The following is a 14857-nucleotide window of genomic DNA, read 5'->3' as shown; positions in this document are numbered from 1 at the left end:
AAAAATTTTGCCAATAAAAGTTACAAATAACATTGAATGGAGTTACAAGTTAGGATACAGCTTCCTTGTTTCCTCTTTTAATAGCCTACAGCAAAAAAACTTGGATTTTTTTTTCCAACAGAAATAAATAGAGTCAAAGTACAAACTTTAAACTCTATAACTTCGAAATTTTTATAGATAATTTTTTTTAACATTTTTTCCATATTCTTGGTATCTCACTTTATATGGCATTTTTCTTTGGGGCGCGAGTTCTGGCGCACCTGTATGTAATTTTTCCAAAAAATTTCTTTTTACATAAATTGCAATTTTGACAAAAAAAATCGAAACAAAAACCCAAAAACACAACAAAATTTCGTTCTCATAAAAAACCGCTTGGTTCCATACTAAGATATTTACCTGTGTACATACTGTAAAAAAATGTTGACCCTCCAATGGGGTCAATTACATTAGTTGTTAAATTAAGTTATAGTAGCACCGTTGTAACATTTGATCTGCCCCACCAACATAAAATAACCAATCACAGTTAAAGTCTGATTTAATAGGTACAAAAAACAAAATCAAAAACAAATCGAAAATAAAATTTAACCCGAATCATCAAAATTAAAGCCAAAATTACTGACATCATGACTTTCTTTTCAAATTATACAGGGTGTTTCACACAACTTTACAAGGCTTGCGCCGAATGTACGCACCCAAATATACAAGTCACAAAACACTAGATACAAAAAACACATATTTAATTATTTAATTTTTGGAAATCCATGACAGTAGTTGTCAAACTAATCATTGTTTCATTAATAATCATAAACTGAGTTTTTCAGAAACAATTATCATTTATTCGATCAAGAAACAGCAGGAATATGATTCTAGTTTATCTACCTCAATCACTTACTAACTAAAAACGTTGTAATTTTTGAAAGGATGAACAAACTAGAAAAAAGTATCCAATTTTTCAAAATTTGTAATCGAGTTCGAATCGGAGTCTGTATTATTGATTGCATCTTACAGGCGCAGGTCTCGTAAAATTATGTGAAACACCTTGTACAGGGTGTTTTTTCATCTAGCCGCCTTTTGAATTCTTTACATGTAAATTTTTCTGTGCCGCTCTACTCTTTTTGAATCTGATAGTTCTGACAACAGTGAGAGCTGTCAAATGAATTGAATGTTATTTAAAGCGGCATTTTTTATTTTGCATGAAAATTCCATAGGCGACTAGATATGGAAATCATTTTAAAACACGCTGTATCTTTATTGGACATTTTACTGTCTGCACAACTATCAGAATGTAAAAATCAAAAAAACATTTTCATTTAAAAAAACACAGTTGCGACGTTGCTGGTGTGGCGATGGTATTAAGTGACATTGTTTTTCTCCATATGTCAGTTAACGTTATGTTTGACCACTAAAATTTACGTAAAACCATTATGATAAAAATATGTGAATCCTATAGGAGAAAATCAGCAAAGTAGCTGACCTCTCGTGTCAGGCTGGGAATTATCTAAATGGGGAAAACATGTCTTGACAATATCAGTTTTCCATTTTTGTCAATTTGACAAGTCAATGTAAATATGAGTACTTGCAAGCGTTTGCAAGGGTCTATTTTGACACTATTATTTTCAATAAAAAATGCTCTTAAAAAACGTTAGGTGACAGATTAAATAAGACTTTTAAGTTGTCACAAAATTCCGTCAAAATCCCGCCAAAACGTCGCCGCGCGCGCCAAAATTAGTAAGGTAGACATCTGGCACATCAACTGCAAACTATTCAAATGGAGGGTCTATCTTGTTCTGTCTCTACATTATTCAATGGTACCAATTGAATTTCAGACTCATGGGCCACTCTGATAAAAGGCTCAAAAATTGGTCCTTACTAATAACGTGACGATTATAAGGCAGCTTTTTTATTTATTTCCTTTAATTAATAAAAATAGACCTTTGCCAACTTGCACAAAATACAGCGAAATCAATACATATTACATGATAATGTAGTAATAACTTCTACAGCTGAATAAAAAATAAAAATAAAATCAAAGAAGCTTGAGTCATAATCATTTGATTTCATATCGTGATTCATATTTATAAACATAAATCAACATTACGTCTTTATTATTAAGAATTTAACAATTCATTAAGTTTTTATTTATTGAATGTTTAAGAATTTGCCATTTATAAGGGCTGTAATTTTATTTTCATTTTATCTTATACTTATTTATTTTATTGTTACACTGGCGGACACGGAATTTTGGAGGATTTGTCATTCGACTGACATAAAAATATAAAACGGGCCTTTGGCACTTTCGGTTTTTGTAATGTTTATCCTGATAGCTAGAGAAAAAAAAAAGAACTTAAAAGCATTATTGTTTCGGAAAATCGACATCAAAAATAAATTTCAACTCAAATTTTAATTTCAAACGTCAATCATAATGAACAAAAACACGATTAGCCCGTCACACCAAATTTTTATTTAAAAACACAACAACGTACCAAGAAGATCCAAGAAGAAGAAGTCAATCATAATGACAATAAAGCGTAAATAAATTTGATGTCCAAAATTCCGTGTTCGCCATTGTATGTATATGTAGAGGGGCGGATTTCAAAAACTCGGATCAACTATCATAAAGTTGTAGAGAAGTACCGTGCGATCAAAAAAAAAAATAATAAATTAGACTAGGCGTCGACTAAATTCTACAGTTGGCAACACATTGGCTGGGGATCTGGGCTGGAAATTTTCCACACAAACTGAAAGTGAAAATGACCATTCACCGTTTTCGTCTTGTACAACAATAAAAATTTTCTGCTCTAAAGTGAACATTATTTCACTCAAAAGGAATAAAACGCAAACTTGTCAAAGTTTCCGCTAACATTTGATGTCAAGAATCAGGATTGCCATCTGAAGGACTTTAATCACCGCCTACTCTAATTTTTTTTCTTCATCGCACGGTACCTACTTTAACTTATTCTAACTTGTATACAGTGAGTCGCCAAATAGGTGAAACGACTCTTGTAGTCTTGTAAAAGATCTCTCTTGTTAACTCTTGTAAAGAAAAAGGGTTCAGCCCTCCTTGGTTAAAAAGTAATTTCTGACATAATTTTAGTTTTGACAAATTAAGGTATGCTTTGAAAATTTTCAAAAAACTTATTTTTCTATAAAGTGCCATTTATGTGTCAAATACAACAAAAAGTTAACAAGAATAGTTATTTAGAATCAACATCTAGGCCTATATACCATTTTTCAAAATTATCGGTCAATTTTCTTGATATTTTTCTTAATATTTTTGATAGTAAAAAACCCTTTTGTGAAAGGAAAAACATAAACATAAAAAGGATAAAATATCAGTTGGCCAATGATTTTGAAATTTGATGTGTTGATTATAAACAACTTTTCTTAATAACTTGTTATCGAGTTTGCCACATAAAACATTTATTAATATTTAATCAAGCAAGGCTGAACCTCAAAAAATAAAAATTTAAATCGAGAATTTTTTATCTTTTATAAGAGTCGTTTCACTAGCCGGGGACACACTGTAGATAGATACTTGACGTTTATTTTAGTACAGGTTTAATGTGTTGGGATTTATTATTAATCTTACTTGTTTTGTTCTATTTTATTTCTTTATATGTAAATAAATGAAAAAATAAAACGTGCAAATGTTTGCAAATTTTGAATTATTTCAAATTGATATGGGCTAGACGGTGCCTCTAGTACAGTTGGGGACAGAATACTTTGGTCGTCACTTTTCTGACACTTCAATGTGATTCAAGCTTTAATGAATGACAATTTCAAATTAATGACAGCTATTATATCTTTCTATCAAAAATATGTACAACTTGTCAACTATGATTGACAGTAGCTAAAAATAAGGTTAACAGTCCTAAAGCATGCTTTACAATTTAATGTCACTCAAGTGACATTGACGACCAAAGTATTTTGTCTCCAACTGTATTTTGAAATCATCGCCCAAAAATAAAGACTTTTGTAATTTATACTGTGATATAATTAAAAATTAAATGTTTGTAAATCAGAAGGATTTACGTGGTCCTTTATTAGTGACAGACAAAACAAAGTAAATAAAACAGCATAAATTTTAGTATAACTTAATAATTTCATAATTAATTTTTGGTAAACATTATTCATAAAATCGTTTTGGATAATGAATAACAAACATATTACACAACATTACAGCTGACAAATATAGCAAAACATTTTGACAGGTTTTCCCGCAGCGTAATTAAATCTGTCATACTGTACTCTGACTTTATACCGGCTGTGAAAAGCAAATATACAAAAAGGATGAATTTTAAGACGATTTCGGAATGTTCTAAATAAATTTAAAACGTTGTTTATCGTCAAACAAACATGGAACAATGCTTTAAAAAAAGATCAACTACACGACGAGCAATCACTGATAAGAAAATTATCGGACTTACCACAAATAAAAAATTGAAAACAATTAGTAAATAACGGGAATATTTCCGCAAAATACTGTTGCAATCCATCTCTGGCTCGAAATCGGTGAAATTGTGAAAAACCGGCTAATGACAACTTTTATTACGTACACAGTGCTCGCTTTTCTACTGCACAAGCTCAATAACTATGAGGGTTTCTCGGAATAACAATTCTAGTAAGACAGACAAGTTGTGATGTACGCAGGAGCAACAGCACAAGCATAAAACTTAAATGGGCGGATAGATCATGTGATAGTGATTGTACCGTATTTAGAATGAGCGTGGAATTAGCCGAGCAATACAAAAACAAAGAAATAACACCATTTTCAAGTTGCAAGGTTWGCACCCCTGCAAAAATAGTGGGTTTTTCGATTTGAAACGGAAGACTTTATACTTAAAAATTAATTTATTTATACAGCAATTTACCAATCATTAAATGTAAATTTCATTTTTTTCTTCTTCTTCTCTTGTGGTTCTTTAATGTCACTGTCTTCAACTGCAGAACTACAACAAATCAGAAAAATAAGTATAACCAACATAACATTACAAACCCACTTTTTCACATTATCGGGATTGATATATTTTCCAACTCCACTTTTATAAATCTTTAAGGTTTTTTGAGCTTCCGCTTTACGTCTTTTCGCCTCTTCTTCATCCTTCTGTCTTTTCAATTCCTCTTCTCGTTCTTTCGCCAACTAAAAATGTATCAAAAATAACAAGTTTGCAAAAAACTAAGCAAATTACTTGTTCATCAGCTTCTTCAAATGGATTAACAAAAACTTGTGCTCTTATAAGCACGATGTTATCAATGGGTTTATCCTTATTGTCTACTTCAATTTTCTCCATTTCATTTAAAGTCTCCATACCGCCAACTAAGCGTCCAAAAATTGTGTGTTTGTTATTTAAATGTTTGCACGACCTGTATGTTATGAAACTAAAAAAAAAACAATTAAAAAAGCATTATTTTTTACTAAAGACATACAATTGTGACCCATTTGTATTTTTCCCGCTATTAGCCATAGACAAGACCCCACGTCCTATATGCTGCAAATTGGGCCTAAACTCATCATCGAATTTTTTTCCCCAAATTGATTCGCCCCCAGTCCCTGTCCCAGTAGGGTCCCCACCTTGAATCTACATTTTTTATTAGTTTTAGCCCTCGGTATAAACCACTACTTTACCATAAAATTCCTAATAGACCTGTGAAATTTTGTCCCGTTATAATACCCACTTGCGCAATGCCTGATAAAATTCTCTGAAGCTCGTGGGACGTCGTCGCAGTAAATTTCCAAGTTTAGGGGCCCCAAATTTGTGATTAATCTCACATAACCTTTTTTCTTAACTCTATCATATCTCACTTCATCTTCATGTTTTATTGCAGCTTCATGTACCAATTTTGGGACCATTACTGTTGACGTGAAACTGGCAGCCACAGCCCCCGTTGAGTAATGAGCAGCATTGAATTTGTCTGCTTTCTCTTTAACTTCAACTTTATTTATTTCAATTGTGGGTTCTTTGTAGTCCCTTTGTAGTTCCTCAAGGGTATATTTTGTTTCAGGATTTACGTTTTTTAAGTGAGCCTGTGGGTCATTTTTCTCGTTGATTTCTTCTTCAGTTTCAATTCTCAGATTATTCTTGACGTGGTGAAAATTTGAAATGTTAAACTTATTCAAATCCAGTGGATCTTGTAACGTGATTATATCTTTCCGTTCAAATGGTGTATCAGTGATTAAATCTTTCCAATTTTTATTCTTAATATTAAGTTGCTCCACTGCTTCCATTAAATAAACGTTTCCAGTGGTGGCAATTGCAACAATATGAGAACTTTTTGTAAACTGTTTATAAAGGACAGGACATTCAAATTCACCTTCTGCATTCTTGCGGAAATTAAGTTGCACCAAAGATCTAAAATCCAAAGGTTTTCCTGTGACTGGATTTATCTTAAATTTTTTCAAGAAGGGTAACAAGGGCTCCAAATCAAAAATATTGCCTTCCATGTCACAGTAAGGTATTTCCCATGGTTGCAAGGAAAGACAGCAATGATCAAACGGTAGTCGTTTAAAATAGTCCTCTTCCGCGGTGGTATAACCCGATCTTTTGCCCCCATAAAGAGTAGTCCACTCAGTGTATGTCAAGTACCTTAAATCCCAAATTTATTATTTAAAACAATTTTCAGGTAGTAATACATTTTGTCCTTTTGATGTTGACGTTTCCCCATTTTGATATTATTTGTAAGTTCGTGAAATTAAAAAATATAAATTTTATACAACTTTGAGGTTAGCACCTAAACTGTCATAACAACAGGTAAACAACATGCACACTGTTCATGTCCCTAGATTGCTGTATACGATTTAAAAAATTTTTAAATAAAATTAATAATTTTTAGATAATTTTTGACCCAGTGATAATTAACGGGGTCTCTGGACTGTTCTGAGGACTAGGAATGTTACAAATAATTGAAATACAGGTTTTTGGATTGTGCAGTTTTTGCATATTTCCGGTAGTATGGTGGCAATCCTGAGTACTCAGCGAGTACGCCATGAGCCGATATTAGCGAAAAGGGAGTGAATTGTTTTCAGTTTTTAGTGCAAAAATTAATACAAGTAAGTATAATTTTGACTGAGATTTTCCGTCTAATGCCAGTTTTACGTTCCTGAAAATCAATTTTTGTCGTTTGTGCGCGTATTTGTTGAGTAGGCCCTGAAAAAAATCGTCAACTTGTGTAGTAAATATCACATAATAAAAGCGATATCGTATCGAAATTACAGTAATTTCGGGTTCGGTATTGTGTTTTTATCGATAATCATTCAATTCCGTCCCGTTTCTCCCAATTTAATGGAAATTTTCGGCTTGTGTAATGCTTGAAATCAAAATGGCCGACTTAGCTGACAGGAATCAATTTTGATTTTGAGAAGGGTCGCAATAATCGTTTACCTGTCTCGTCAATTCGCTATCAGACATTGAACCCCATTATTACTTAAGGTGACTCTCTCACACTATCGTCTCGTCAGCCCCCGGTAACCACCGGGAGGTCCCTGATTGAACAAAGAAATGATTTTTTATTTTTGTTTAGTCCAATGTCTTCAGCAGGATCTAGTGGATCTGGCCGTGGTCGAGGCGGTCAAGCAGCAGTCGGTGATCAAAAAGAAACAAAAGAATCAAAGCCTAACCCGAAAATGTCAAAGGCCTTGGGCACATCAGCAAAAAGAATCCAAAAAGAGTTAGCAGAAATCACGTTAGATCCACCGCCAAATTGCAGCGCCGGCCCCAAAGGAGAGAACTTCTACGAGTGGGTGTCGACGATTTTGGGCCCCCCGGGGTCGGTATACGAGGGCGGCGTCTTCTTCTTGGATATCCATTTCTCGCCAGAGTATCCCTTCAAACCACCTAAAGTTACATTCAGGACAAGAATCTACCACTGCAATATTAACAGTCAGGGTGTTATCTGTTTGGATATTTTAAAAGACAACTGGTCGCCCGCCCTCACTATCTCCAAGGTTCTCTTATCTATCTGCTCCTTACTCACCGACTGCAATCCAGGTGGGTCAAATAGTTTCAGACTTAATCGCAATCACAACAGGTAAAAAGCCAAACAATCAAAGTTATCGGAATATTTTATTATGAATCATTGTGATATTTCAAACTGTACTCCATTTATTTATACTATTCCCTCAAATCTGTGATTAAAAATGGTGCCAAATTATTTTTCACATAGTTCATAGACCCGAAGCCACCAGACAAAATATTGGACTGGCGTAGTCACCGGCATGTTTTGAATATTTTTAATAACACGCCATGAATATAAATTATACATTCATTTCTTGTGAAAAATTTTGACTAAAAAACGATGAAAGTTGGAGAAATTTTTGTTGAAATCAAACAAATTACATCCTTGAACTCAAAAAGTTGTAATTTAACATAGCAATCAATGTGAAATACAGCTATACATCGATTAATGAACCGGATCGAGGTTAATCGTCGTCTTTTTTTGTACTTGTACAGGTAATCCGTCTTGAACAATATTAATTACGATTACCATGCAAAAAAATGCGATTGTAAACATGAAATTTGAGCTGTGGTCAAAATGTACTATTTTTAGACTTGAGACTCTATTTTTGTTCTGCACAAGTTTTTTTTGCGTGCATATGCAAATTATTTTGGTTGCAATTTTATTTTGGTGATGCAATACTTAACTCTCATTTTTCCAGAAGCTTCAAATTTTGTGAGCGCAAAATTTACATCTTTGTTTTCAGAGTTTGATAAAACAAATAAATAAAAGTAGCATAGGCCGGTTTGCATTTGTTAACAAGTAGGTAAATTAGCAGAAAAATAATGGCAGCATAATCCGTTATTTTTTACAGTTCCAAGATTTAAAAAAAATTTAACTACGTTTTTTTGAGTAACTAAGGGTCAATTTACAGTGCGTCACTTATAAAAAAAATATTTTAAGTAATTTAACTAATTTAAGGGTTAAGGAAGTTTTACCCTGAAAAAATGTTGTCTTTTTTTCTATCTACAATGAATAATTTTAAATATAGTCGAAGAACAATATAAGAAATTGTAAAAATAGATTATGATTTATAATCGTGCTCTGTATCGGTCTCTGCGACTATCCTCACTCATTCTATTAAATCTCTTATTAATATGTTTTGAGAGTAACTTGGCATTTATTACAAGTTAAAAAATAAAAATGTTTGTACATAACCGTTATTTTGTAATATTGGTAATAAACGAAAAAATTCGTCTTGTCTTGTCATTYTCGGGCCAAATACCGTCAACAGGATGATTCTGATTGGTCAGTTTTTGGCACTTTGATATTTTAAAACGCAACCGATCAAAATCGTTCCGCGTCAAAGAGCTAAATTTCGTTACGTTGATTTTGTTCTAAATTAAAAATGTTTTTTTGTGTTCGGTGGTAAGACCTCGTTGTGATGAGTTTGTTGGTGTTTCAGCTGATCCATTGGTGGGAAGTATAGCGACACAGTATCTCCAGAACCGCGAAGAGCACGATCGCATCGCCCGGTTGTGGACCAAACGTTACGCTACGTGATTGAATTATGTGTTAGCACTTCCGTCGATGTTGCTCCCCTTCGCCATAATGGCAAAATATGGTCTTTTCATCATCTATCATGAATTATTTTATTGTTTCTGTCTTCAGTGTTCATGTGTTATGTTTATTAAAACATCCACTACATGTTTAGTTACATAAAGAGTAGGATACGAAATTACTGTCTAAAAAATATACTCTTCTGGTAATAATACATAATAACGTAGTTATAATTATGAATGAGCAAACGTAAAATTGGTGATTTTTTTAACGTGGTGAGAAATTACCCTCAGTGGCCAAACAGAATTTCTTGATGATTTTTTAAGTAGTCAGTGTATTTTAGGCACTAAGTGTTGAGTTCCTGGTGATTATTTTCTATTAAAGTTTTGGACAATAAATGTTTTTTTCTCTTTCACTAGGTTTTTTTCACATGGCGGGACAAAAGTATTAAGCATTATTATAAGATCTTGTTCTTCATATCAAGCCGGTTTTTTAAGTGTAATTTATTGTGTACTGGATTTTTTTGCAGATAGGTTCCTGCAATTTGTGCAATTATTATAACATGTAGGTTGCCTCAGCAAACTACAAACATTTGAATGGAAATGTCATATTGGTGCAGTTTCCTTCCCAATCCGCTTGTGTAAAGTATACTTTTTTTACTAAATTAAGAGAATATGGACTATTCTTCTAGGAGTCGAGTACTGTTTAGTTTTAATTGTAACAATAAAGTTTTAGTATGTAACCGACACAAGACTTTTATTACAACACCTCAAATAAAACAACGAATAAATTTTCATTAACTTTATTACAATTATAATAATATAACATCAATAATAAATAGGTATTTATCACTGAGTGTACAACTAGACATAGAGCTCAACTGTGGTTTATAGATTCTAGACGAACATACTGTATACACAGTCACATAATAGAAAGGATAACCAAACCTTTACAACAACCAGAGATAAATACACATTTCGCTAACTTAAGTGTCTCTTCTAATAGCCTCTATTGTAAAAATTCAGTTCAATATCTTACATATAAATAGCATAAGACATACAAATAAATACTTTTTCTTATCAAAAATCGATAGAAAGTAGATTTTTATTGACTCCCCTCGTACTCAATTTGGCTCAGAAAAATACATTTTGTAATTTTTCTTCTTAATATACAATATAATTTGTTCAAACAATACTCGATTATAGATGCCATTTTAAAAACTTATCCTATAAGAAACGCTATAGAAAAAATAGTATCTTTCAGCAAAGTTGAGAAAAGTGCGATAAATCAGTCAGAAGTGAAAGTGATTTAAGATTGTACCATTTCGAGAATAATCAGACCCATTATTTAAAAACTTGAGTAATAAAGAAATCTCAAAAATACAACAATACGATAAATAAAAACATAAATTTTTAAGTCAGATTACCACGTTTACACGGTTGCATATCCCTGGCGGATCGAACGCGCCAAGCAACAAGCGAAAATCACGCCCATGAGCTTAAAAAATCAAGTTGAACCATCAACAAAACCAATCCAATTTATAAACTACCTGACAAACGGCGATTCCAATCCCTACACCACCAATGATCGAACCATACTTGGTAAAAACTTCTTTGAGTATTACGAAACAAGAGTCTTGGTAAATGTTGGTCGACTTTTGAGTACAGGAACCATCGTCGGGAGTATCTGGGCAACAGGTGTGAGGGAGACTACCATTGTGGTTCACCTTATCCCAATCTTTGTAACCGTTCATTCCGCAGCATTTTGCCTAGAATTTTTTGTCATTATGCAGGTCACAACAAATTGAATTTTATTGGCAATCTTGACCTATGATCCCAATAATTTATTTTTAATTTTTATCAAGTATTTAAGAGTAGATTTGAACGCACAATTGCAAAAAAATGGTGTAATTCAAAGCTACACATTGAGAAAAATACTAAAAAAGAATCCTGAACTTTAATATTTCCTTAATCTTAATAAACTCCTATTTGTATTTCATGACTAAACTGGGTCATTCAGGTGAAAATGAAGATAAGGGCTCCAGTTTTATTATGTAAATTGTCTCAAATGTAAATACTGATAAAAACAAGTGTATCTACTAACAACGCAACAGCATTGTTAAAAACAACGAAGATTTTCTATTTGGTGTCCATTAAAGCATATAAATAAGAAATTTATGAAATTAGGTAATATTTAAATTTATAAAATGTTAAAAAAATTGATTGTGCAACTTAAATTGGTTAAAATCAATTTTCATTTTTTTATTATCATCAACCATAAAAAATGTAAAATAAAAAAAAATCAAAATCTGGAATTCAGATAAAAATATAAATATGTAACCTTGACCCAACTGAAATTACACTACGCAAACATCATAAATAATAGGCTACGTAGTTATCCTCACTCTTCAGTGATAAAATTTAACTTATTTAGCAGAAAAGATACGTAATAATAATTGTTATTATTTCTGTAACTGAAATATTTATTGAGAGCATGAAAAATAAATCATGGACGTCGATCGAACTTAATAAGCGAATTTATTATGAGGATACGTGTATTATTAATTATTGAATTGAATTATTGTGGTTACAGTGATGGACAGTGAATTTCGTCCACCCAATTTCTGTGAATTCACAAAAATTCACTGTAGTTTGTGCTTTATTGTCAGGTTAACTGACATTCAAATACGTATTGTCAAATTTAATCAAATTCGTACATGCCAGCAGTGAGTACGTTTAATAAAATAAAAATTATCTCTCTGGTATAAGAAGGTGTCTCTATACTTTTGGGCATACCAAGGACTACCAGTTCAAAGGACAAAGGTAAAAAGTAGCAAGAATTATCGCGCCTTCTGACATGACAAATGTTAATCAAAATTCTGAAACAAGGTTAGGAAAACCTAAAGACTAATTTACATTTTTAATCTGTCAAGGAAATTGGGTGGACGAAATTCACTGTCCATCACTGTACAATAAAAAAGAAAATCGTAATACAATTTACATGGTTTAACATTAATATAATTTTGAAGTTATGTAACTATAAAAAGAAGTGAGTTTTTATAATTAAATCTTATGAAGTCAGAAACTGTAAAATGGTCTAGATTTTAGTTTTTTTAATAATCATCATTTAGTTAAATAATCTATAATTAAAAAAAATGAACATACGTTTTTTATTGTAAACCTACATGTAAAAAATAAGCATCTAAGCAGGATTTCTGTGTTTATTTTACGTCCCTAGTCAAGAAATACATGTTAGATTTGAAGCTTAAAACTGAATGACAATACAAAAAAAAAACTAAAGGAAACTGTAAAATTGAAATAAAATTCTATTGAAGTGTAATTAAGACAAATTGAAGATATTCTGTTATTTCTATGGTTTTTCAAAAATTACCAACGACGTAAAAAAAATCAAAGCTTACTTTAATCACAAGTTACTCTTTGTATTAAAATGTTATTCCAAAACTTGCAATTTTTCCAATATTAAATTTTCACTATCAACTAGCACATTAGGGTTGGTTAGTTCGGTCAAACAAAATAACAACGAAAATAGATAAGACTTATCTATAAACATTATTTAACTTCATAAATAGAAGGCGTTCAGTTTTAAACGATAATCATTCCTGTAATTAAACGTGAGTAACATTAAATAAAAATAATTTACCCAAATAAAGAACTTTAATGTGAAATAAAATTTCTATTATTAGAATTTTTCAAATTTGGTTTACATTAAGTGACTTTTTATAGCACCAAATAAAAAGAATTTCGCAACATTTACTCCAATTTCAGTGCTCGACGTTTAATTAGTTTAACGTAAATCGGTTTCCTGTTTCTCTCATAGAATCTTGTTAAGCAATTATCAACCCACGGCAAAAATTATACCATTAAATTTAACAAATGATACGACACTTGAAAGTTTTAGCTCAAAAAAGCTGTAAATAATGCATGTAATACAAATTTAATTTTTTACATTAGATAAGAAACTTTGTGTGAAAGTAATAAAATATTTGTACTTTATGAAGGATAAGTAACATAATGATACGTTGTGAAAGACGTTAAAATAATCATACAGTTGAATCATTAATTATTTCAGCATATTATCCTCATATAGCACATCTAGTGCAGAATTTATCAGTTTACTAGGTGGGCGACATTTAATGAAACGAATGAATGAATAGCGCCTTAGCCCAACCTTTTATCCTCACTTAAAAATACCATACGCTCAATTAAATTTCTAATCAGAGTTGCCTGTGACTTTTCTTCTCTAATTTATCCAGTGTTGTAAACTTAAATTGAGAATGACAGGCTACTTTGATCGTAAATTCAATTAAAAAAAATGTTTACCTCATGTTGAACAATGTCCCAAGTTTCTTTAATTTTCTCATTGCTGTAATATTCATACATTGTTGAGTTGAGTTTGTTTTCCAACATGACCTCAACTTCATTCCTTCTAATATACCCAGCAATGCCTGTGCCTATCTCCATAGTAAATATCACAAGCAACAATACGGAGAACTGGAACAATAGCAATCAATATTTAAATAGCATTCTGATAAAAATCCTACCGTGATGATCATACAGTGATTCTCCTTGCAAGCCCCACAACACCCAAAGAACGAAACAAGGAAAATAATAACCCCCACAACCATCAACACCAGGGGGGCAGACTGGAAACTGTCATAAACGAAATTATAATAGTGTCCATACACCACGTAAATAACAGCCCCAATTGCCAAAATCACAACACCTGAGATCTGTCACAAAGTGAAAAACAGTGAATTTCAAGCGGAAATTTCCCCAAGTTTACTCACGAAAAACAAGAGGTTGAACACAAAAAGCAAATATTTAATACACGTCATTCCTCCAGACACCATTTTGATAAAATTTATTGGAAAATCTGGAATTGCATGACATGACCGAGGGATTAGTTAACACACGATGAAAGCTTACCTTCGCAATGGGAAAAATTGTAGTATTGTCAACAAACACTTCATTAACACTTTCCCTGCTTCGTTTCGTCCTCTTTCAGGACAACCACAATAAGAAATGTAAACGTGATACCTGAAATGCCTGAAACGTGATTCGACCAATCACGGGCGAGATAACCCCACCGCCGGCTTTGTGTACTGCCGGTTCAAAATATTGACGACAGGTGGGCCAACCCAAACAAATAATCTTTCTCAACTCCAAAAACATCTTTTTGTTATTACAGGGGGAGGTTAAAGTCAGAAGTAAAATTGATTAATTTTAGTAGTAAAATTTCCTAGTGTGACGTCATGGAATTAAGGTTAAAAAATTACTTCACGTCGAAAGTCGAGCCGTGATTGGTCGACACATTCCACGTGATAAAACTTTGAAAATTCTTTTCA

The 14857-nt window shown here is 32.2% G+C and overlaps 4 protein-coding genes across 4 annotated transcripts in view; 1 reads left to right on the top strand and 3 right to left on the bottom strand.

Annotated features, from left to right (window-relative positions):
• The window catches only part of LOC123016035 (CD63 antigen-like), a 6229-nt gene extending 1617 nt beyond the window's left edge, over positions 1 to 4612 (bottom strand). The window contains exon 1 of the mRNA XM_044416226.1: positions 4428 to 4612. Within this exon, the coding sequence (XP_044272161.1) occupies positions 4428 to 4496 (69 nt within the window). The 5' untranslated portion in view covers positions 4497 to 4612. The remainder of the gene's footprint in view (positions 1 to 4427) is intronic.
• A 224-nt stretch (positions 4613 to 4836) lies between these two features.
• Positions 4837 to 6776, bottom strand: LOC123016034 (RING-type E3 ubiquitin-protein ligase PPIL2). The gene is made up of 6 exons (XM_044416225.1): positions 6632 to 6776; positions 5627 to 6584; positions 5428 to 5579; positions 5190 to 5379; positions 5001 to 5140; positions 4837 to 4949 (listed from the first exon to the last, which is right to left on the bottom strand). Exons 1-6 carry the CDS (start codon positions 6661 to 6663, stop codon positions 4868 to 4870), a joined length of 1554 nt encoding a protein of 517 aa, XP_044272160.1. The 5' UTR covers positions 6664 to 6776; the 3' UTR covers positions 4837 to 4867.
• Positions 6777 to 6892: 116 nt separating this feature from the next.
• On the top strand, positions 6893 to 10238 carry LOC123016037 (ubiquitin-conjugating enzyme E2-24 kDa). The gene is made up of 3 exons (XM_044416228.1): positions 6893 to 7048; positions 7519 to 7985; positions 9398 to 10238. Exons 2-3 carry the CDS (start codon positions 7523 to 7525, stop codon positions 9493 to 9495), a joined length of 561 nt encoding a protein of 186 aa, XP_044272163.1. The 5' UTR covers positions 6893 to 7048; positions 7519 to 7522; the 3' UTR covers positions 9496 to 10238.
• A 40-nt stretch (positions 10239 to 10278) lies between these two features.
• LOC123016036 (CD63 antigen-like) lies at positions 10279 to 14590 on the bottom strand. The gene is made up of 6 exons (XM_044416227.1): positions 14439 to 14590; positions 14300 to 14385; positions 14054 to 14242; positions 13833 to 14003; positions 11042 to 11260; positions 10279 to 10989 (listed from the first exon to the last, which is right to left on the bottom strand). The coding sequence occupies exons 2-6, from the start codon at positions 14360 to 14362 to the stop codon at positions 10924 to 10926; spliced, it is 708 nt and encodes a 235-aa protein (XP_044272162.1). The 5' UTR covers positions 14363 to 14385; positions 14439 to 14590; the 3' UTR covers positions 10279 to 10923.
• Between the last annotated feature and the right edge of the window lie 267 nt (positions 14591 to 14857).

Source organism: Tribolium madens, unplaced genomic scaffold (assembly GCF_015345945.1).
Source record: "Tribolium madens isolate multiple individuals breed KSU strain unplaced genomic scaffold, Tmad_KSU_1.1 Scaffold_19;HRSCAF=116;Tcas5.2_LG9, whole genome shotgun sequence".
NCBI lineage: Eukaryota > Metazoa > Arthropoda > Insecta > Coleoptera > Tenebrionidae > Tribolium > Tribolium madens.
This window is presented reverse-complemented; position numbering and strand designations above follow the sequence as displayed.

What these genes read in the sequence shown, in the direction of transcription:
- LOC123016034 (XM_044416225.1), bottom strand. Translation starts at nt 6,663, where the DNA reads ATGGGGAAACGTCAACATCAAAAGGACAAAAT. An exon ending in AATACAAATGGGTCACAATT is followed by an intron (nt 5,380 to 5,427) that starts GTATGTCTTTAG and finishes TTTTTTTTTTAG; the next exon opens with TTTCATAACATACAGGTCGT. An exon ending in AATCCCGATAATGTGAAAAA is followed by an intron (nt 4,950 to 5,000) that starts GTGGGTTTGTAA and finishes GATTTGTTGTAG; the next exon opens with TTCTGCAGTTGAAGACAGTG.
- LOC123016036 (XM_044416227.1), bottom strand. Translation starts at nt 14,362, where the DNA reads ATGGTGTCTGGAGGAATGACGTGTATTAAATATTTGCTTTTTGTGTTC. An exon ending in TGTTCAACCTCTTGTTTTTC is followed by an intron (nt 14,243 to 14,299) that starts GTGAGTAAACTT and finishes ACTTTGTGACAG; the next exon opens with ATCTCAGGTGTTGTGATTTT. An exon ending in TTGGAATCGCCGTTTGTCAG is followed by an intron (nt 10,990 to 11,041) that starts GTAGTTTATAAA and finishes TGATTTTTTAAG; the next exon opens with CTCATGGGCGTGATTTTCGC.
- LOC123016037 (XM_044416228.1), top strand. Translation starts at nt 7,523, where the DNA reads ATGTCTTCAGCAGGATCTAGTGGATCTGGCCGTGGTCGAGGCGGTCAA. An exon ending in ACTCACCGACTGCAATCCAG is followed by an intron (nt 7,986 to 9,397) that starts GTGGGTCAAATA and finishes TTGGTGTTTCAG; the next exon opens with CTGATCCATTGGTGGGAAGT.